Source organism: Alligator mississippiensis, chromosome 4 (genome assembly GCF_030867095.1).
Source record: "Alligator mississippiensis isolate rAllMis1 chromosome 4, rAllMis1, whole genome shotgun sequence".
Classification (NCBI taxonomy): Eukaryota; Metazoa; Chordata; order Crocodylia; family Alligatoridae; genus Alligator; species Alligator mississippiensis.
The window spans coordinates 232695872-232720135 of record NC_081827.1 but is presented as its reverse complement, the minus strand read 5'-3'; the positions used below and the strand labels follow the sequence as shown (position 1 = coordinate 232720135).

Genomic DNA, 24264 nt, shown 5'->3' with positions numbered 1-24264 from the left:
ATTAACCTAGAATTTGAAGTACTTTGTACTCTTACACCTTCTGAGCAAAGCAGTTGAATACATTTGGAGCATTTTGAATAAAAAATGTGAACATTAAAATATTTATCCAGACTAAATTCTAAACCTGTAGAGCCCTCCCATGATTTTGCATTGCCTTTATATAAAATACCTACCTTCATAGCCTTGAATAAGAAAGAGGACCCTCTCAGTTATAAAAGGTCTATAGGTTTCTAATTTATAAGTGAGCAAGAAGTCAAGGGAAAAAAAAACCATTATCATTTCTCTCACAGACTCTGGAGAGATGAACTGAATATAGAGGGCAGTGTGCTCAGAGAGAGACATGCAGAGAGAATGCAGCACAAACCTGGTTTTTTTCCCCCTGACTTGAGTCAACAGATCCTGATCACAAAATGAAATATTCTTAAATGTGTGAGGACTGAGAAACAGTTTCTTTACTAAATGATATAGAGAGGGAGATGATTTGGTTTGGAGCCGACACACAGAAGTTCCTTTCAAACTCATCTTGTTTCCGAGCAGAGAGAGTTCAGTGACTTCCAAAGACCTGTGCTGACTTTTCACGGGCCCTGTGGAATTTCCTTTCACAGTGAAGGGGAGGGCGAGACACTTAAGGGACAGAGCAGTGGACTAAATTGGGGTGCCACATATCCTGTCTCTCTTTCTTTCTCTCTCCTATGATGAAGACATAGGAAAACAGAAGAAATAAAAGAGCCTTATGTTGCATTATAAGTTCAAATGCAAGACATTGTTCCTCAGGTCTGACCACAAGGATCCAGGCACGACATAGTCTAGTTCAGCTCTTTGTGATCAGACCCAAGGAAGAATGTCTTGTGCAAGTGTGTCTAATTTTATCTCAACTACATAGTGGGTCCAATAAAAGATAACTCCTTAAGAAATCCTTGCCCCTTGCATAACTTCCGAACCATCACAGCTACAACCTCAGCCCTACACTGCTCTTATCTCAAGAGAGTCCAGGGAGCAGCAATGGCTGGAAGTGACAGGGAAGCTTCAACGTAAGGATCCTGGAGCAATGTTATGAGGCACTTAGAAGGGATAGATGAAGGCTAAAAAATTAGTGCAGAAGAACAGGGTGTCCATGTGAAGAATCCTGCCCTCCTATGATAGTACTCAGGGAATTTGCTGGGGGCAGTTCTTTTCTTCCAAATTAGTACTCTTTCCTGCATTAGTAGATGCATCACGAACAGGTCTAGGGAGGTGATACTGCCCCTCTGTGCAGCATTAGTGAGGCCGCAGCTGAAGTACTGCATCCAGTTTTGGGTGCCACACTTCAAGAGGGATGTGGATAACCTGGAAAGGATTAAGAGGGGGGCTACTCATATGGCTGAGAGTCTGCAGGTAAGATCCTATGAAGTCAGCAGGGAATAGGGAATACTCTGTTTACCAGGGCGCCCCTCAGGTTTACTAGAAACAATGGCCATAAACTGAAGGAGAGTAGATTTAGATTGGACATCAGGAAGAAATTCTTTACAGTGAGGGTTGCCAAAACATGGAACAGGCTTCCAAGGGAGGTGATGCTTTTGCTTACCTTGGAAGTGTTCAAAAGGAGATTTGAAAAGCACCTGGCTGGGGTTACTTGACCCCAGTGCTCATTCCTGCCCAGAGCAGGGGGTCGAACTCAATGATCTAATAGGTCCTTTCCAACCCTAGAAATCTATGATATCTATGAAATCTATATTCCCACCCACTAGCAACAAACAGGCTGAGTGAAGTTTTTCCACTCATTTGGTTTCTGTGGTCTAATACTCACCAAGTGTTGGATTTTGACTCCTAGTCCCTGGAGGGGGTACTGCTGATGTTTTTTGTGTGTAGGGAAACCTCCTCATTCGACTGAATTATTAGGGAACATCTGTGAGGAGGTATCAGCATGAGAATTGCCTGGTGTCAGCTGTGATAGAAGAGTTTTCTTCTTAGATATCATCCCATAAAATCATTGTGGATCTTGCCTCATTTTCTAGGATTCTTGTTGGGTTTTTTTAAAAAAAACATTTCTTTTGGGATCCTATAATGAATTTCGATGCTGCAGTATTCAATACTTGCTTTTCCAATTCTGTAATTTAGATTTCTATTAATGGATTAAGAATTCTATTAAGATTTAAGACTAACAAATTATTGTAAGTTTCTTTCCACATGGGCAGTTATGAGCTGCCCGTCAGTGGAGTGACTGGAAAAGAAATTGATATAGAAACACCTGAATCAATATTGTTATCCCTTTCTTAGTTGTGATAGTGCTTTGCTGGATCAGGGCCAGAGAGCTTAGCACAGGGGTGGGCAATAATTTCAGCTGGAGGGCTGCTTAACGACTTTTGGTGAGCTGTTGAGGACTGCAAGAGTAGCCTCACCCCCCTTTGCACCATCTTGAGACTGGAAGTCCCCCCCAGTCCCTGACCTTTGCCACCAGAAGTCCTTTTCCTTGCCCCTGGAAGTACTCCTTTGGGGTGGGGGGGGATTTGCTATCTGTGTGGTGTGTGATTGGGAGTGTGTGGGGAAGCATGGGGAAGAGTATGTGGGGTGTTGTAGGGTTTGTGGGGAGGTTATGTGGGCAGCGTGTGGGAGTGTGTAGTGTATGTGGGTATAGGGGAGGGTGTGGGGTTTGTGGGGGGTATGGGGAAGGGTGTTGGTGTGGGGGGATATATGTGTATGGTGGTGTGTGTGTGGGCCCCCCCCTGCACCCCGCAATGGGGCACAGCCCTCATCACTGGTGGCAACAGCATCAGCAGGCAGTGGGCCCTCAGGATGTTCATGGCCCATGCAGGTGGAGCCCCGCATCAGCTCACAGCTCTGACCAGCTCTAGAAGCTGCACATGGTGGCAGAAGGTGGGGCCAGGGTGAGTTATGGGGGGTCACTTGCTCCATCACACAATGCCCCCCCATAACTCACATGTAGCTCTCAGGACTCAGCCACAGCCATACATCAAGGGATGGGGGGGCATCCTGTGTGAAAGAGCCAGTGGTCTGGTCACACTCCCTACTGCCACATGCAGCTCCTGGGACTCCACTGGGAAACAGGGAGCAGGGCCGAGCTGGCCTGGCTCCATCACATGGGGTTACCTGTCACTTCCAGCAGAGTCCCAGGAGCTGCAAGAGGGAGCAGGGAAGGCCACCAGCTCCACTGTGCGGTGCTCCCCCTGCAGGTACGTGAATCCTGGGAGCTCCGTGTGATCCATAAAAAGACCCTTGCAATGGAACTGGATCAACCTTGGTTCTGTGCTCCTACTGCCCTAGAGTCATAAGGCTTCGCAGCATGAAGAAGCAAGCTGTCAACAGTAGGGGCTGTTTATAATTTGGGTAATTTACAAAGAAATCTCTATTATGCACCAGGGATGCAGGTTGTAGCCATATTGGTCTAAGGACACAGGCAGACAAAGAACCCAAAGACCCTTGCATGCCTATTATGCACCATTATATTTGAGCTTGATGCAGTAAAGTTATAGGCAAGATCTTGGAAAAGTACTTAAACCCTCTGAATGAAATTAAGTGCTCTTTGTAGAACATTAATCAGAGCTCCCTTGAAAATCTAGTTCTTAGTGATGCAACAGGCCATGTACAAACACCACATTTCCACTGTGATAGTCTCCTCTCTCCTGGTAGAAACTACAAGTGAACAAGCATTCTCCAGGTGGAAGAAAGATCTTCCAGGTGTCAGCTCTTGCAAGAGAAACCACTTGCATGCTCCCCTTCTGGTCTGGCCTGAGAGGAGTGGTGGGGAGTAAGGCAATGAGTCAAAAGCCCCCACCCATTCTGAGACCAGGGATGTCTGCTCTGGGGCATGGGACAAGGGCTTGGATGGTTGCTCCAGTCCCTTCCATGACTGGGTTGGGAGCAGCTGCTCCTTGCCCACCCACCCACACCCCACATCAGGGTCCTTGGTCGAGGGAGTGGGTCGGGGGTTTTGCCCTGCTGCTCCAGTCTCCTTCTGCATAGGTCCAGGAGGGGACTGGAGCAGCCCCAGAAGCTCCCTGCTCACTCCCCAGACTGAAAAGTCTCAATCTAGGGAATCGGGGGAGGGGGGGGCTGCCCCATTGCACTATTCCCCTCCTAATTCATTCTCCCCATGATTTTCAGAGCCCATTATCACCCTGGTTTGAGGAAGGTGTGTGGAGACTGAAGTAAATGGGACAGGTACAGGCTGAATGCCTGTACTGCTTCCTCTGCTGGCAAGATTTTGCAGAAATTTCCACCAGTAGAAATGAATGTTCATTTGAGGCCAAAGGATTTTAGCAAGGGAATAACAGATACAGTCATCTTAACTTCACTAATTAAAGCCAGAGGTTAATTTTACAAAATCCTTGTATTTGGGGGACTGTAGTTTCACCAGTATGCTGCTAGTCAGAATTTGCTGGGTGAATAATTCACAGTTAATAATTTATTCAACAAACATTTCTCTTTCTGTTCATGAATTGTCCACATTGAACACTCAGATAGTTTTTAGGGCCACAGAGTAAATTCCCACAAGAAAGAACTTGAGAACAAATGAGATCAAAGAAATAAATTAGATATCAGGTAATTGTAGAAGTTCAGGTATTTTCCTTATATTCACTTAATGTTATTAAAGTACTAGTTATGAGACATTTCTTATTTCACAGTGGGATAGCAGGCATATTTGACAGGGGTTCAGTATCCATATGAAGTATAGATCAGTTCTTGGATGCTAGAATAATTCCAGTAGTGAAAGGATACCCTTTAGCTAACTGAGGGAGGAGGGGGGAAAGAAAAAAATTGCTGAGGCTGAATTTAACAAAATCAGACTTGCCCAAAGACTTGCAGGCGCTCACTGAGTGGTTTTTTAATGCTGCAGGTGACATTGTTGCTGACTGAAGAATGTTCAAATCAGAAAACTGCTGATAACCTGACTTTCCTAAAAAGGAATCTCAAGAACTTCTATAAATCTCTGCTTTCCGTTATATGCTGTAGGATGAGGTAGAGAACTTATGACAGATATCATTTGGGTTCAGTTTGGCTTTATTAGAGTAATGGAAAGTATGGCATTTCAATGGAGAAATCCCAAATCATGCCCTGTATTATGTCCCTGTAGGAAATGAACCTGTAAGTACCAAAAAAAGTGTATATCCTTTGTTTAGGGTACATGCACCCCATAAAGTCTTAGTATCACTAAGAAATCTTTGCCTCTTACATTATTTCTGGACCACCACAGCTACAGCCTCACTCTTACATTACTTTAGTAATCGCTATCTTTTGAAGTACTCATATATATTTTTTCCTGTATATAGATAATTATTCCTCTGTGTGTGTGTGTGTGTGTGTGTGTGTGTGTGTGTGTGTGTGTATATATATATATATATATAAAACCCATATAATATATGGATAATTTCAGATTTATTTATAAATTCAAGTTTCTAAAGCAATCCTTTCTTACACTAAGAACACACTCCTACTGAATTCAGTTAAATCTGGGAAGCAGTGATGAAACATGACCAATAACTTATAACAGATTTGATTTGTTTATAGTCTAATGTAGGGCTGTCCAACTTCGGTGCAGTGGGGGCTGCTAGTGTTGCTGGCATGCAGCCTCCGGACCTTACATCACATGAGACACGTGCCCTTTCCTGCTATGTGGGCTATGCCAGTGGCACACAACCCTCAACCTTCATGGGTTGTATGCAGCTCCCTGGGCTCCACTAGTGGCATGTGGCTCCCTGGTCACATGGGCTGCACCAGCGGCATGCATTCCTCCAGGCCTTCCATGGCCATGTGACAGCAAGAAAGGCAGTCAAGGTGGCCCTTTAGTTACATGTTAAGTGCTTACTAATTACCCATGAGTCCACAGAACTTTATAAAAATCTTTATGATTTTCTCTATTGCTGTTGAAAACTACTCTTAGGATGTTTAAATTCAGTTAATGAAGATATGACTAAAAGAGTGGCACTGTGTCTAACATAAGGCTTACCAGAAATGAAGCTGAAATTTGCAATAGTTTTTATTCATTTCAATTGGAAACTAAATATTGGGTGAGTTTTCCAAAGGAAGTTTAAGCTTGACCTGATTCCCTGTTGATATAGGTCACAAATCTAGTGTCTTAGAAACTGTAGAGGGTTCTTCTCTGAGAACGCACCTCAAATGAATCCATCACCAACAATGTGATTTTTGATTTTTTTTTTCCACTGCTAACCTTGTATATCAGCAAAAATTCTAAGTTCATTATCAAGTCAGAGGCCTGTCTCTGAATGCATGTGTGAAACTTGCAGTGTTCCTAGTGCTTGCACAATGATTATAATGATTGGGCAGGGTTTTAACCTATATCTTGAACTGGCAAGTACTTTTTTATCCTTGGGGATCACAGTATATATATTTTTTTCCTTCCCACAACCCTTTCCTTCACTTTCCAATCTATTTCTCTAGACTTTCAATCTTTTCCTTATTCCTGTCTGCTAAGTGGTAATTGGTTCCGAGTGGTTCTAGTCCATCCATCAGCTCATAAGACATCAAGGGCAGAAGTCCCCTTTACAATATGCTCAAGTCCAGAGGAAAAGGTGAGATGCTTAAAGCCCATATAATTTTTTAAGCATAACCTTAATATTATGCACTATGGAGGGCTGATGCATCATTTGACATAATCTGCAAGAGAGAAAATTACCTTAAAAAAATCCCACATCATTGAGCTATATGCTTTGTTACATGTAAAAAATTAATTAGGACTGCAGTTCTGTATGAGAGAATTTCTATGATGCAGACAATGTGCAGTATATAAGCTTCAGATTTGTAGAATACTGAAGTTAGAAAAAAGATAAATTGAATTAATTTATTCTGAATTTACACACATGCCTCTGCTTGCATTAATATTAAGTCCCATCCAAAATCTAAATAGAACGACCACAATCCTAGAAGTTCTCTCAATAGCATCAGCAAATCATTCTTGTTTACCCTACATGCTAATAAAACAGGAACATGACACTCCTGAAAACAAGACTGCAAAATACAGAAAATGTGGTCTGACATTTTTTTTCTCCCCAAAGGAGGGACTGCCACTAACTAAAGTATTTCTTATGAAAGCTCGATTGCTTAAGATGCAGAATATTAAGAGAGAAAAACACTTTAGGACACAGCCATGTCACCAGCTGTTACTCACTCCTAATGAAATTGTTAAGTGATATTCTTCATAAATAGGTCAGAGAAACTTTTGAATTGTGAAGAATGTTTTATCTTTTTCTCTGAAATGTTTGCATTAAATTTAGAACTGGTAATTCATTAAGCTCATTACCTCTGACTCATAGAGTGGAGCAATATCTAGGATATAGAGTTCAAAGTTTAAAAATGTTAGTGCCTACAAATGAAAGCATTTTATGCAGAAAAATATGAAATCATAATATGTTTAGCTATATTTGAGGAAAGGTTGCTAGATTAATTAAGAACATTTGTAGATTTAGGCATTTAAACTTAACCTGAATATGTTATAGGGTTTTTTTGTTTGTTTGTTTGTGTATTAACTGGGTTTTAGCAGAAGAAAAAAAGAATATGTTATGGGAAGAGTATGGTGAAGGAAGATTAAATCAGTTTTTTTTTTTTCTGAGAATACTTATAATTAAGTGAAAACCACTCAGTTCTTGTTTGCAAGTGAAACCATAAATTCTCCCCCTCACCACCCCTTTTTTGACACTCAGTTGAAACACACCCAACTTTTGTTAAAAGGCTTTGCATATATTTGGATAACCTGCTCCACATTTCAGGTTTGTTGGAAACTTGAACGCCAGTCATTTTGACAAGGTTAATTGCAGAAGTTCTATACATCTCTAATATATCTTATTAGGTTTATGTACAATGCTTCTGCGAAATACAGTTTTGTAGACTTTCTTCTTGAAAAGAAAGGATTGAAAGAAATTAAATCTCAGTCCTTGGGAATGGCAGCAAAATCAGGGCTGAAATATTTTTGTAGCCTTCTAGCCACAGAAGTTGAAGGAAAGTCATTAGAGAAAATAGAACATATTGGGCATCTTCACACGTGCTTCGGGGTTGGGGCAGGGGAGTGCTTTAATTAGAGTGGCTCTGAGAGCCAATCTAATTGAAGTGCCCACAGCATCATGTGTATTCAGTGTCCTGCACTTCAGAATGGCAGTGGGGACACTTTAAATAAAGCTTCTTTGATAAGCTTTAGTTAAAAAGCATCCCTGCCACCATTTTGAAACATGGGAACTGTGACACAGAGGCTGCTGGAACATGCTAAATAGCACACATTGGAGCAGACATCCAGCACATGTATAGGTGCCTATTAACAGTAGTAAGAGTTTTGTTCCTAATTCTGTTCTGGCTACCAGCCCTGTCACTGATTTGCTATAGGGCCTTACAGTAATAATTAGCTTCCCTTTGCTTCAGTTTCCATGTCTTTGAAACGGGGAGAACAAGAAAGTACTTTGAGATCCTTGAAATATACTAGGTAAATCCAAAGTGATTATTTTCCACTGGTTGATCACCACAGTTGCAATACAATCATTAGGGCTAGGAAGAATCCTGATGACTGAAGTATGCTTAAATTGGAGCTCCTTTGACTATACTAGCTAAGCATTTAAATTATAGATGACTCAAATAAACAGCAGTTGTGATGAAATAAAGTAGTAGGACAAACCACATTTTCAGTGGAAATCAGCTTTTCAAAATGATACGTTATTACTATATATGCCTTGTCAACAGATCATTCAGTCTATCATTACATGTAAACCTTTGTTTGACTTGCTGTAATAGATTAAACTGATCCTAGATTATAAATTGGTATATTTTCAGATATCCCGTCATAGAAGGAATCACTCTCAACATAATTTAATACTCACAGACATCATTAGTTCCCAGGAACAAACGGTAAGCAACTATTCTACAGATGATGGGTATGTTGAGTTTGTACTTCAAATGTTTTTAATAGCAATTTAATATATGGTTTATTAAAAAATAAATACTTGAAGCTGCAGTTGCTCCCATATATGAAGAGGATAAGAAAAGTAATAATTGGAGTAAAGTCTACTATTCAGTTAAACTAATAATTTAAGAAATGACAAAATGTTTTGGTTATGGATATACAATTTCATTTCACTGTTAAACTGGAGGCATTAGGCTGACAACAGACTTAGAGTGATATTTCAGCAACGCTAGTAGATGGATGTTAATTATATGATTTCTCACTAGAAATTACTATTTGGGATTAGGAAAATAGCCACAACTAAGGGAATATACCAGGTGTAGATTTGCTTTTTAGTGTTTGATATTTTGTGCAGAGGGAAAATATATTGAAAGAATTAAGCCCAAGAATGAAGTGTGTATTTCTGCCTTTTCCATGCGAATATGTTTTTAACCTCAAATTTTGTATATAAAAAGTTACTTTGAAATTAACCATAATTGTGCTGAAAGGAAAATATTCTGTTCTTTTTTAAAAGAAGGGTAATATGGAAATACAGAATCAAGATAAGAGAAACTTCAAGGATATTTTTGCCTAAATTAAGTCTTCAGTACTCATATATCCTTCAGTACAGGAAAAATGTAGAACACATAACTGATGTAGTATAAAGCATATTTTCTCTTGCTGTTTTGCTGTCATTGTCACTGTCATATATTCACACATTCTAAGGGAGCACATATATAACACATAAATGTATGTAATATTTTCTCTTAACAGAAAAATGAAAACACAGATTCTCATATCAGATTGAGGTTTATTTGTCTGCTAATTCTTTCAGGGTATTTTGGTTATTCTCTCAACCCTTCCTCAGCTGGAACAGTGCAGGAAGGGCAACAACTCAAAAACAGATTATGGATATTTATTGAAGCAGAAAGAATAGAGTACTGTAAGGACATTTTATGTTTTTGTAACCTCATGTCATCCATCTGGGAAGGACTGAGAGAACAATCTGAATTATCCGGGAAGGATTTCCATGAAAACACACAAACAAGAAAAGGGACATTAACAGATGTAGGAGAGAGATATATGTGCTGCTCCTTACAGTACTTCTGGATATAAAGATGTAGTAGACACCTTTGAAACCTTTTTCCTTTGCCTTTGTGATATTGCTGCAATATTACCTCGGTACTCCCTATACTAATTAGGGAGACTTAATAATACTGAAATACCATTATTCAGTGATTAACATGAACACTGTAACATTATGAAAGGCAGTCACGGTATTTAATCATTAAGAATAATATAAAAGCAACTACCATGTATAGAAGTAAGAAGGATTTCTAATGCCAACATCAACCATGAGAGGGTAATACTAGTTCAGAACAGGACATCTAAGTTAAAACAAGAGAAGACTCTGAACTGCTAAATTTGTACCTAATTCTCTAGATCCTTCAGACTTTGGTGTTATAATAACTTTATATTCTAGTTCAGGATTGTTATAGATTGATCTGAAAAACAACATTCTAATGTGAAAATGGATCAGGTTCTTAAACCTCCCAGATTTCAGGTTGGTGTTGAAATACAGGTTTGCCTTTGTTACCTTATTCAAACAGAAATAATCAAGATGTAGGTATGGGTAAACCTCAAAAGGATCAGAATTTGGGTCTGGTTCAGAGAAGCAATCAACAGCTTGAATGGTTAGCCAAAGCTCCTCCTGACTTCTGCTTCCAGATGGATGAAAATATTGGGAAAATAACCTTTCTCATATGGCATTTGGCACCCCTGGCGCTGGCCAAAAACCAGAAACACAAAGCCAAAAAAATAAGGGTGAGTCAGGAGGAAAAACTGTCCCAAGGTTTGTTATAAGTCTGATTCGAAAAGTAGGAGGAGAAATGGGTTAGTTCTTATTTTATCTGAAACTGTTCTACCACTCCTCAGTAGATGGGGCAGTGATGTGCCTTTCTACAACAATTTCTGTGTTCTTAAATGTCTCTTTATTTTCAATATTAGTAAAGTTATAACCCATTTGAGGTAAACCACATGCCGTGTACATGCACCTGTGTGCTGCACTGCCAACTTGCAGCACAGCAGGATTTTCTTGCTCCTGGGAGATCCTGGTGTCAAAAAAATACCGCCACTTTAAGAAGTGGCACGGCGCACACAGCAGCAGCATGCACTGCCAGGAATGGAGCCTGGCCAGCCAGAGCCACACACAAATATGTGCCCCTGCTATTTGTTCTGCAAGAAATGCATGCCCTTGCATGTGCTCAGTTGTCGGGACATGCCCTCAGTGGCCATGTCCAGATAAATGTGGACATTTGGTTCCCCGGGGACAACTAGCAGCGGCACACACTGCACCACCACTACTTGTCCCTGGGGAACACCTGTGCCATGTGTGCTTTAGCACGCGGCAAGTTACCCCAGTTGGGGTAGGGGAGGCTGGGGCAGCACTGGGCTGGACCCAGCAGCCTTACCTGGAGTCCTGGAGGCCTTCCAGGGCTTCAGCAGTGGTGATTCTGCCACGTGGAGCCTGGCTGGCAGCTGGTGCATGGCTCTGGGTGGCCTGGCTCCACGTTTGAGCGTTGTGTACTACCTGCGCGTGTGCTGCTCTCCTTTTTTTTCCTTGTGTTTTTTTTTTTACCCCTGGATGCCCGAGGAATCAAAAAGCCCACAGAAAAAAAAAAAGTGAAGCAGCGCACACACAGGCAATGTGCCCTTGCAGCACAGAGAACATCTAATTGTGTGGTATGTGGCACCATAGATGTGTTTGTGGTACCACATACCGAACGGCCATGCTCATCTGGATGCAGCCAGTGCTGTTCTGCACATACAGATCCAATTTGATCCACCCCTAGGTAACAAAATCTGATGGGATTACAAAGCAAAATGGTTTAACTGAGAGCAAAAATAGAATGCTCCTTTATATACATGAAAACAGCAGGGAAGATTTTGAATCACCAGCATCATCTGGCTATAAAGCTGTTGTTACTAGTGAGAATCTCTCCAGCATAAGAGTGATCTAGTAGTGCCATTAATTTAACATGAGACCTCTTAAGCAAGGAACTTCTTTGCCATGAAGAATATGGGTATGTTGGTAGGTGTTCAAAGAAAAAAATCAAGCCTGAGAGGCTCCCTGGCTATGACAATCATCTGCTAAAATGTTGCCCCTTCTGTTGTAGTCTAGTCTTCTCTCATACAGTGGCGATGTGTAGGGGATGCTACTGGTGCACCCCCTGACAGGCAGCACTCCCCACTTAGGTGACAGGTTGGGGGGCAGGCAGGAGCGCCGGTACCCCCCCTGCAAGCACTGGCCAGGAAGTGGGGGCGCCAGGTGAAGCACCGCTGGCACTTTTGGGAGTACCCCTGACACTTCTGGGAGCACCACCAGCACTTCCTGGTTGGCATGATTGGCTGCGGGGGGGGACTCCCCCTGGTCAGTGAGATTGGGTTCCTCCCATTGCTGACTGGCCACTGGGGGGGGGGGGGCACATGCCCCCCCCCTACCCCTGACTCGGGTGGCACCAGTTGCCCATGTTCTCATATACCTTACTGTGATCTTTATGATCAACCAGGAGCTACCTGTAGTAAGTTGTTCTTGAATGCTCCTCACTTTTGGAATCCGTGCTCCTTGAGGCCTGCCAGCATTGGAGTCTGGATATCTTCTGTAAGACCTTCCTATTTGATAGGCATCTAGCCATCCAGGCTAGGCCTGGATACTCTTTATAGGCTTTTGTTTCATATTCTATTCTATTTGATTTCATATTTTATTTTTATTTTTTAATGTAAGCTGCCCTGAGCTTTGTTGGGAAAGGCAGGATATAAATCCAGCAAATAACCAAATAAACAGGAGCAACTATTAGTTTTCTCTTACACAGGGGAAAATGGCTTGCGCAAAATAGCATCTGGATTAGAGATCTACATAGGTAGTTTGAAATCGCTTCTGCCTATGCTCTGAGGAGGTTGGCCATGCCAGAGATTCTGGGCCAATTATGAAAAATACTCAAAACACGATTTTCCCTTTGTAATTCTAACACATGTTTAGTAGACATGCAACCTTCTCGTTTTGATTATGTTTTGTATCCCTGGTGCATGTTAGTTCCTGTATAAAATTTAAGGGATAATTCTGGCTGCACAAGAACATATGCAAGTCCCACTGAAGTGTGACTTTTTAAGGACTATAAAAGGTGAGAGAAGATGAGAGCCTTGGTATTATATATTATCTGAAAGACAGGACCACTAAAAGGATTATGCCTCCCAGTGCCTTGATTTAGTAGTGACCCAGAGGGAAAAGTGGCACCTTGGAAGCATGACACTTTTCTTGCTGCACCTGCATTAGATTTCATAGATTTCATATTTCATAGATTTCATAGACATTAGGGCTGGAAGGAACCTCGGAAGATCATCGAGTCCAGCCCCCCGCCCAAAGGGCAGGAAGTCAGCTGGGGTCATAGGATCCCAGCAAGATAAGCATCCAGTTTCATCTTGAAGGTGTTCAATGAAGGCGCTTGAACAACCTCCGATGGCAGGCTGTTCCAGACCTTGGGGGCTCGGACAGTAAAGAAATTCTTCCTTATGTCTAGCCTGAAACGATTTTGTAGCAGTTTGTGACCATTCGACCTCGTCATCCCTTGGGGCACTCTGGTGAACAAACGTTCCCCCAGATACTGGTGGTCACCCCTGATAAACTTGTAGGTGGCCATCAGATCACCCCTGAGCCTGCGCTTTTCCAGGCTAAAGAGCCCCAGGGCTCTCAGCCTGTCATCGTAGGGTCTGCTTCCCTGACCTCTGATCATGCGCGTGGCTCTTCTCTGGACTCTCTCAAGCTTCTCCACATCCTTTTTGAATTGTGGAGCCCAAAACTGGATGCAGTACTCCAGCTGCGGCCTCACTAAGGCCGAGTACAGGGGGAGAATGATGTCCCGGGATTTGCTTGAGAAGCATTTATGGATGCAAGCCAGCGTTTTGGTCGCTTTACTAGCCGCAGCATTGCATTGCAGGCTCATGTTCATCTTGTGGTCAATGATGACCCCCAAGTCTCTTTCTTCCATAGTGCTAGCCAAAATAGCACTGCCGAGCCTATAAGGATGCTGCGGGTTTTTTTTCCCAAGGTGGAGAACCTTGCATTTATTGGCGTTGAACGCCATCAGATTTTCATCCGCCCACTTGCTGAGCCTGTCCAGGTCAGCCTGGATCACCCGCCTGTCTTCTGGCGTGGATGCTTTGCCCCAAAGTTTGGTGTCATCTGCAAACTTGGCCAGTCCGCTTCTGACTCCAGTGTCCACATCATTAATGAAGATGTTGAACAGTATGGGTCCAAGGACAGAGCCCTGGGGGACCCCACTGGTCACAGGACACCATGATGAGTGACTTCTATCAATTACTACCCTCTGGGTCCGACCCCGGAGCCAATTTTCCAGCCAGTGGATCGTGGAGGACCCAAGGCGACAATTGGCCGGTTTCTCCAAGAGACGATCATGGGACACCAGATCGAAGGCTTTTTTGAAGTCAAGATATATGACATCAATCTCATCTCCCTTGTCCAGGTGATAGGTCACCTGGTCATAGAAGGAAATGAGATTGGTCAAGCAAGACCTACCCGCAACAAACCCGTGCTGGCTATCCCTTAAGATGTTGGCATCGGCCAGTCCATTAAGGATGGCCTCCTTAATAAACTTTTCTAAGATCTTCCCTGGGATAGAAGTCAGGCTGATGGGCCTATAGTTAGCCGGATCCATTTTCCTCCCTTTCTTGAAGATAGGCACCACATTGGCCTTCTTCCAGTCTTCGGGCACTACACCAGAGCGCCAAGAGTTTTCAAAGATCCGCGCTAGAGGCTGGGCTATGATGCTCGCCAGCTCCTTGAGTACCCTGGGGTGAAGATTGTCAGGGCCGGCTGACTTGAAGGTATCCAGCTTCTCAAGATGTTCCTTCACAAAGTCAGCATTAATGGAGGGCAGGGGATCACCCTCACCCGGACTTCCTGGCCCTGTAGCAGGCACAGGCGTCCCATGGGGCTGATGAAAGACCGACGCAAAGTACCTATTTAATAGGTTGGCTTTTTCCTGGGTGTCAGTTATCAGTTGCCCCATCTGGTTCAGCAGGGGTTCAACGTTGCCCCTGCTTTTCCTCCGGCTCCCCACATATCTGAAAAAGGACTTTTTATTGTCCTTGATGCTCAAAGCTAGCTGGAGTTCAGTTGCAGCCTTGGCTTTCCTGGTCAGCTCCCTACAGGACTGGACCAGCGCAGAATAATCCTCCTTGGAGGTGACTCCCATCCTCCATCCTTTGTAGGCCTTTCTTTTTAGCCTCAGGAGGTCTGCTAGGTCCCTGGAGAGCCAGGGGGGCTGCTGTGCCCTCTTGCTGCCTTTCCTCCGAGATGGAATAGACTTAGTTTGTGCATTGAGGATCCTTGTGCATAGATATTCCTTGAAGGCATGGCATTCATGCACTTAACTTTTTGTTAGCATTTAAGTAGGGGTCTACTCAACTTGAGGATGCGGCCATCCAATTTCACTGGCGGATTGCAGGATCAGCCGCCATTTTTGAGGACTTATCCTGGCGGTCCCCCTGCATGCCTCTGATTGGCTGAGTAGCCCCAATGGCCCCACCCCCTGTCATTGATGGGTGGAAAGGGCTGTCTGTTTTATACCATTGCCCCTCACCACTGATGGCTGAGAGTCCATCATGCTGATGTCCATCATGCTGCCCCACCCCTTGCTGCTAATTGGTGGAGAGGGCCTGGTCTGCATGACAGGAAGCTCTCTCAGCCAAGCTGTGGTGAAGGGCTGGGACAGCCCTTCATGCCATCAGCCCCTCTCACCTCTTTCCCTCCAGCAAGCTGCAGCCACTAGGGAGCCAGAATTTGATTTTTAGTTACCTTTTTTTTCCATCTGTGGATTTCATGGAGATCGCCCATTTTCTCAATTTCCATTAAATCCATGCAATTGGCAATTTCGGTAGGATCCTATGTATAAGTGCTAGCACACTCAAATCAGTGATTGGTAATCTAGCTCGGGGTGGCCAACCTGTAGCACAAGCACCGTAAGTGATAAGGTACTTATGGTATGTATGTGGCATGCAGGGAGGTCAAGGAAGGGTCAGACAGCACAGCAGCAGATAGGGCAGGAAACAGAAAGCAGAGCAGGAGATGGGGCAGGGAGCAGAAAGATGTGTTGATGTGGCACAGTATAGGAAGCAGAAAGCAGAGCAGCAGATTGGGCTGAGGAAGTGGATTAGAGTGGCAATCCAGAAGGTTGTGGGTCTATTTTGTGGTATGCCTGTCAAAAAGGTTGGCTCCCACTGTTCTAGATGATAAATTATGCAATTCTTTTAGAAGTTGAATGTAATTTAAGAAGGATTAGTAACAAATAAAATAAGGTTAACTGTTTTAAAACTTACAACAAGACACACTAATTTATCTGCATTTCATTACCTCAACAAACTTAATATACATATCTTTTCTTCCCAGTTACGATCACACTGTTGATTGATATTAGAGGTGGCTTGCAAATTTTTTGCAAAGAAAAATTCTGGCTATTATAGACACCATAAAAAGCTAAAAAAAGAATTACTGATAAAATGCTTTACATTAAATATTTCTAAATGTAGACTCTTGTAGCATGTACTATTTAAATCATGTTAGTAAATGATCCAGGTAATATATATATATACACATATTCTTTCTTGCAGGTAGTGGAAAAAGAAGGATATCTTCTAAAAGCTAAAATTGCAGATGGTGGCAAAAAATTAAGGTATTGTGTGTACATTTTAAAGAATCCCTCAAAAGGTCATAAAGTTCAGTCCTCATTCAAAAGGGTTTGACTATGTTTACAAGCTAATGTTTATCCAAATGCAACATACAGGTGCACTATTCTGCCCATGTGCTCTCTCAGCTTTAATATTCTGCTTTAGCTTACTGCAGTTGAGGGTCCTAGAATGCAAATGGCATGAACTATCAGGTCACATTGTATGTCGTAACCCTGGGTCATTAAAATGAAAATAGATTGAATTCAGCTCCATTGCACACAAATTAGGTTCAGTGCTTAGGCTTTAGGAAAACTGATAATGCAACTTTCCACCTCACAAGACTTAGGCACAACAAGAGCGGACTTTAGGAGTATGATGTAGGGCCCAATGTCATTGCTACTACCCTGCAGGCACCCAACTAGGATATCAAAAACTATGAGAGATTATTTAGTCCTGTTTATTTTGAAGATAATAGTTTACTGTGCACACATCTACACATGTGCATGCTTACTGCAGTAAAAACTGCTAATCATGAGTTAATTTGATACTTGCAAATACAGGTATCAAATTTATGTGCGATTAGTTACTGCACAGCAACACACATGTAGACATGACCCAAGAGCAAGTTTGCCCTGTGACTGGGGGGGCTGTCCTGGACTCTGGGCTGGGAGCCTCTCCTGCCCTAGGGCTGGGTTGCCTCTATTATAGACCCTTCCTCAGGCCTTTAAAAGCCTACAGGCACTCAGAGCCCTGGGGCACACGAGCAGGGAGCCTGAGGCCACTCCAGGCCCCTGGGTTCCACTGAGCAGGCTGCAGGTCAGCTGCCCTAGCCTGCCCGCATCCTGGTGCTGCTGCCTGGAACTGCACAGCTGCCAGACCCATGTTTCTCTAAGTCTGCAGGATGCTGCAGGCTCCAGCCAGGCCTGCCAGCCCCCAGGCCCAGCTGCACTTGCCTGAAGCCCAACCCCAGTAGCCTACCCTGAGCTCACAAGTGCTGCAGGGCATTGCTTCTGCCACGCAGCTGCCAATCCCATGCCAAGCCTCTGCACTGGGTGCTGAAGGCAGCTGTCCAGGCCCAGCAGCACAGAAACAGCTGCACAGGGGCCCAGAGAGCTGGTGCGGGACCCACAATGGCATTCTCCTTGTCCGCAGCCCTGTCCAGACCTGTGGCCACCACCCAGGGCCCCAGCTGGTCTTAGGAGGAGACTGGCAACCTCATGGCGCTGTAGAGCAAAGTAGAGGTGCAGCACCAGTTTGAGCGGTGTGGGCGCTCCAACACCCACATCTATGAGGGCTGTCAGCACATATGCGGGAGTGTGGGCATGACCAGTCAGCGTGGCAGTGTCGCATAAAGATCAAGGCCTTCCAGGCACAGTGGGTTTCCACCTACCACAATCATCATTTGGGGAGTGCCTGCAACACTGTGCCCTTTATTTGGCAACTGACAGACATACTTGCACCTAGGGAACCAGGCTGCAGCCGTGCTGTCTATAGCAGCTTGGGCAGCCTGCCCGAGCCCCTGCCCTAACCCTGCCTGCCCTCTGGCAGCCACCTGCCATGCAGCAGCAGGTCTCCACCTGGGCCTGGGAAGAGGTTTTGTGCCACCTCCAGCAGCCAGAAGCTCCTGGCCTGGACCCCACCACAGGTCCAGCACCGCCAGTCCTGCTGCTTGCCCCGGCTGCATATGGGTGCAGAGCTGGAGCTGCCTGAAGCTACTCCAGGACTGCACACCAGCCCTGCTGACCCTGGACACTTGCTGCTGAACAGGGCGCCCTCCACACCGGGACTGCACCAGCTGCCATTGTCCCTAGGTGAGCCCCCTGGCAACTGCACTCACCATGGCATGTGCATTCACAGGGGATTGACCAGAGGCTGTGGTGCTAGCTGCCTGTCCCCGGGCTCTGCCCCCCAGTTTTCCCACCCCACAGCCCCCCACTCCAGGATAGCACACAAAGGCTATTGAACAAAATTTTCATGGGGAAGAAGGTGTTTTATTGTTGATGGGTGGGGTGGATGGTGGAGGGGTTCTGTTTGTTGAGGGGGAGGGTCTGTTTGATGTAAAGGGAATAAAAGCTTGTTCTTGTGAGATGTATCTGCACTGAGTGTGGTGCTGGGGGTGGGCAGGGAGGGTGAGGGGTCCATGGGTGGCAGTGCAGGTGGATTAGAGTGGGCAGTACTGGAGGAGGTGATCAACTAGCACCTCCCACACCCAGTGCCCTGGCCTCCTGCTGGCAGGTGCATGGCTCTCCTGGCGCCTTGGTGGGGGAAGTCACTGCTGCTGTTGCAGATGGTACTCCTGCTGCCAGGTGTCTTCCATTTACCATGCCTCCTCCATTCAGACCTCATGGAAGAGCTCCCCCAGGCCTCCCTGATGTTATGCAGCATAGTGCAACAATGACCCGGGGGAAGTTGTCCTTGGTGAACTCAACATGGGCGGTAAGGATGTGCCAGTGGCCCTAGAAGTGGTTGAAGTAGGCCTAGCAGGGGTCCAGGTGGCTGATGTAGGGCTGCATGAACCAGGGGAGGAGCAGGCAGGTGGGATCCCTGATAAGCAGTGGCAGGACAGGCGTGGCATTCAGCTGCAGGTCTGGCAACCCCAGCATGAAGCGCCCACTCTTTACCAGGCCCAGGAGGCTGGAGTTCCATAACATGTGAGCATCGTGAATGCTGCCCACGCAGTCAGTGCTCACATGTATAAAAGCCCTGCGGTGGTCCATGATGGCCTGGAGTACCACAGAGTGAAAGCCACTTTGACTGTAGTAGGGGTGGTCTCTGTGGGGTGGGCAGGCAATGTGGATGTGGGTTCTGTCAAGGGCTCCAATGCACTGGGGGAATGTCAGGGCACAGAACCCCGCCACCACCACCAGGGGGTCATGCATATGGAGCAGTGTCCCCAGCACATCCTAGAGAGTGCCACACACCTCCAGAATGGCCTCCACAGTGGCCTTGCACACACCAAACAGGTGGCCAATGTACTGAGGCTGATGGGCATGGCCAGCTTCAGCAGGATGAGGGCCAGCTGGGTGTCTGCAGGGAGGGGCAGCCACATGCCAGTGTGATGCCATTCCAGATGAGACCAAAGCTGCTCCAGGAGGTCCCGGAAGGTAGCCTAGATCATGCAGAAGGCCTTCAGCCACTGCTCATCATCCCAGGTATTTGGACGATGTGCCACCACCAGTCCTGGCTAGCCCAGTGGGCCCAGAGGCAGTGGGGCTGGAGGCCCAGGAGGGTGATGGCAGCCCCAGTGGTGGCATTCTAAAGCCTGTTGTCAGCACCCCTGTTGGGGTCCAGCCAAGTGGATGGAGTCAAGGTGACAGGTGCATGGCAGCGGCTCTGGGACAGCGTGCAGTGGCTTGGAGGATGGTCGCTGCATGTGGGGGAGCTGGGAGGAGTGAGATGGACGTGGTCCAGGCAGCGGTCAGCACAGTGGGCTAGCACGTCCACTACAGCAGCCAGCAGGCACCCAGGGTGCTGGTCATCACTGCTAGGGATAGCCATGGAACAGGGAGACAGAGGTGGTGAGCAGAGCACTGCTGCTTGCTGTCCCTGTGCTGGGTACACTGCTCCTGGCTAGGGAAGTGGTAGGCCATAGGACAGCGAATGGGATGGGCTTTTGAAGAGGGCTGGCAGCTGCAGACAGAGCCTGGAGCACCCCCCACAGTGGCAGCAGGGACCCATTGCAGGGCCCTGGGAAGCAGGAGCATATGGGCAGCAAATCTTCTCCCACTTCCCTGCATGTATAGATGCTTTCCTGGCACCATTTACTTGTGAACAATTTACTTGTGAGTAAACTGGTGCCACAGCAAATGCACATGTAGATGTGTCTAGTGTTAACCTACCTCTCTGGATGTCAGTATGGAAGCTGCAATGACATGGTTCATTCTACCTTATTCATGATAACTGACCAGATGCTGTAATACATTATTGTATTCTACTTCAAGAAATACCTAAATATTAAATACAATATTGATTTTAGTGATGCAAGTTATAAAATGCATGTGAAATCAACAAATAAATTCAACTGTATAGACACTAAAGTTCCTGTTTATGGCCCCTCACCATCTCTGAGTCTTTTATTTTACAATATAGCTACCTACCAAAAACCAGGTTTGCCTGGGACACTCCCAGTTTGAGAAAAGCAGTTTTGGGGTATGTGTAGATGTTACATTTAGATCGATGTAAGTAGGAGTGGGCTCAATTTAAATTAGTTCACCTGAGGTAACAGGTTAGCTCTATCTGGTGAATGTCTGCACACTTTTTGAGTGCAGCCCTAGGGCTGTGGTCCCCCCCAGCCCATCGACACCAGACTGGACTATTTTTAGCTCCCCAGCCACCCCATCGTGAGATGGGCAATGCCACCGTTGGACCCCTTGGGCCCAGCAAACCCCACCATGGATCTATTAGCCCCTTCTGGATTCTGCCTGTGCTTCTCCTCACCCCGAGTTACTTACACTGGGGTCTCGGCATGGCTCCCAGCACTGGCAAATGTGCATGAGCTGCTCCCAGCGTCAAGCCACATGACCATAGATTGAGTGCAGTGAATTGAGTTGCTCTTTATTATGGCATGTACCCTTTCTGTCTGCATGCATTTTGAAACAGGGATTTTCTCTCATTTTAAAATTTCTATTTTAGGAAAATATCTGCTATTTTATCATGGTGCCAGGCAACACTGTAGTAAAAGAGGCCATGGTAACTTCTGGCACACCATTATTTTCTAAACTGGAAGAGATGTAACCAGGGTATGCCTACCCATAACCTTCTTTGAGAGACAGAGCTCTCTGGCTCATTCACAATACTAAGTACCACTTCTCTTTAGAAGCCCAAATGAACTGAAAGAAGGTAACTACACTAAATCATCTATACAAAGGTGGCCACACTACTACTTATCTGAACAGGCTCCTGAGCTAGAAGTAGTGTGATTGCCAGTGAAGCACTGCACATGTGTGAATATTGTCACCATACTGGAGCAGTAGTGCCCTGATTCAAGGTGCCATAATGTTAGCAACATTAATGCCAGAAAGGATATATGCAAGAAATTAACGCAAAATTTGAGGGCCCAATTCTGCTCTCATTTCCAGTCACATTGGACCGGATCTAGGCATAGTGTGCTGGATGAGAATGAAGAGTTGCTCTTTATTATGGCTAGACCCAAATCTATAGATGGTCTTAAATATTAACACCAGAAACTTATATTAACACCAGAAGCAAACTGGGAACATATGGAGCATGTCTTTTGAAGCTAAGAACAGCAATGTACTTTCAGTTGTGAAGCTGATAGTATCTTAGTAGCTGCTGGGGCTGTTATAGTCACACTCTGGAGCTTTTTGTGTCATGTATACCTTCAGAATCAGAGACAGAGGTGCAGTAGTTTAGTCTGGAGCTGGTACACACATAGCTGTCTGCGGCCAGATCCTAATGTGAGTGGAAAAGGCATAAGTCTTTTGACAAGCTTTTGTTGGAAGGATTCATCAATTTCTTGCAACTGTTGTTATCCAGTATTAGTGATGAGCTGAGTAAGCCTCAAGGTTTCATACTTTGATGAGCCAAGTACAACAAAGTGTTGGAGAATTGATCGAAAGGGAATTAATTTGATTCTGTGATTTTCTATCACAGCTTTAGCATTATTAAAACAATGGATATTTATGGGTGGAAAGTGGGCTTTAACTTAGTTAATAATGTATAGAGGCTGCAACAGAAAAGCATGTCTAAAATGTTCCCCCCTAACTATATGGCTACACACAGAAAAGTCAGAATGTTATTAATACATTTATACATGTGGCACTGTCTATTTATATTTTAAAATAACATTTTTAAGAGATAAAGAAATTGTGAATAGCATTGGTCTTATAATGTGCTGCCATCAGGTGTCCATTTGATAGAATGCAAATACAGTAACTGCTGTATCTGATGAATGGGGTATATTGCTTTCTTTTTACAATATGCAGATGTCACACTTCATCTTTCTGGACTGTGCCGATATTTTCCCTTTAATATAGTACAGTAATTCTGTTGATTCAAAAAGATGATTTTATGCAATACCAAATATATTGCATAATGTTTTGGTGTGTACATTTTGTATCTTTCTGCAGGCTGATAGTCAGGGACATCTGTTTCTTTTTTTGGGTCAAGTGCAGACAAAGATGATTTACCTTCTCTAAATATACTTTAACTACCTTCTCCCTTCATGTAGCCAGCCCTTCCAGTTTGTTGATTGGAAGTGACTTTTTGAAAGCTAAAGATATCCATCTGGCAAAGGGTAAAAATACTGCCCAAAGGGCTTGAAAATATTAACCCTCTATGTATGTCCACTAAAATTGTGTATAAAAGAAGGTCCACTTGTAGAGATAATTTACATCTCCAAAGCTTTTTTCTTACCTCATTTTAAATCCCTTAAAAACAAAATCCTTTATTAGATTTCATGTAATAAAAATGACTGCTTTTCTGAACTAAAGATTAAAGATAAACAAGTAGAAACAATGAAGTTTTGATTTTAATGTCACTAGTTTTATGAAATTCTTGTGGACTAAAGAGGAAACGTATAGCGGATATAATAAGGGAAAGTTCACCTTCTGATGTTGTGTATGGTCTTCTTGACTAATACTCTCCTTGACTTCTGCTGCTTCTACACAATTTTTAGTAAGAACAGCAATACTAACATGTCAAATAGGATTAAGCCAACATTCTCCTCTAAAAAAAGACAACTTAAAAGTTCACTAAGTCTGGTTGTTGCCCCATAGCTCTGAAATCTTAATGAAAATGTTTTTATAATTATGTCTAAGGCGTGGTCCTACATTGAGCTAACCAGAAAATGTAAAGCACAAGTTTTGTATTTTTCATTTTTATTTTGCTATTTCAACATTCAGACTAAAGGTCAGTGGGTGCATCTACACATGCCATTAAGGTGACGTGATAAACCCCAGTGCAGTTTGCATCAGTGTCAGCTGCTCCCAGGTGCAGTGTGACTCCAGTACATGCGCCTGGGACTCCAGCAGCTTGACCCAGGATAGAGCAGCTTTGGGCTTGGCAGCAGGGTCAGCTCCGGGCTCCAGGTAGTGGTGGGGGGTTGAATGAGGCAGGCAGTCCCCTCACTTGAGCACCGTTGTGCCCCATCAAGTAGGCCAGTGCGAAACAGCACTGTTTCGTTTTGACTTCCATTTTGCTGTTTCAAAGGGACAGCATTTCATTTCAACGTTTTGTTTTATTTCATTTCAAAGCACTATTATGTTTCGTTTTGTCGAAAGTGTTTCACTGTTTTGACGCGTCTTGACATTTCGCCCATAGACTATAATGGGGAATCATGAAAATGCCTGTAACTTTATCATTTCTTCCCTGATTTGAATGAATACAGCTGGGAGGATGGTCCCTGCTGAAGCCACAAAGCCCGACAAGTTTCAAGGAGATAGGTGCAGGGGTTTCTGGGAGACTGCACCTCAAACTTTTTACAGCAAAATTTGTGTCACTTGTAAGATTGAAGGCACAGAGAAAGCTCAGTTCAAACAACGCTTTTTATGCTGTTTTTCTGTCCCTACCTCAGAGCACTGGGATTGGAAGGGACCTTCGGGAAGGAGGACAGTCACTGGCCAGCTTCACAGTCAATATAAGAGAAGTCCTTCTCCTCTCTTCCCCCTCCCCCTCCTTAGTTT

At 44.4% G+C, this 24264-nt stretch overlaps 1 protein-coding gene across 1 annotated transcript in view; it reads left to right on the top strand.

Moving 5' to 3' along the window:
- Positions 1-24264, top strand: part of ARHGAP15 (Rho GTPase activating protein 15) — a 503050-nt gene that overhangs the window by 63551 nt on the left and 415235 nt on the right. The window contains exons 3-4 of the mRNA XM_006266996.4: positions 8770-8844; positions 16565-16626. Of these exons, the coding sequence (XP_006267058.1) occupies positions 8770-8844; positions 16565-16626 (137 nt within the window). The remainder of the gene's footprint in view (positions 1-8769; positions 8845-16564; positions 16627-24264) is intronic.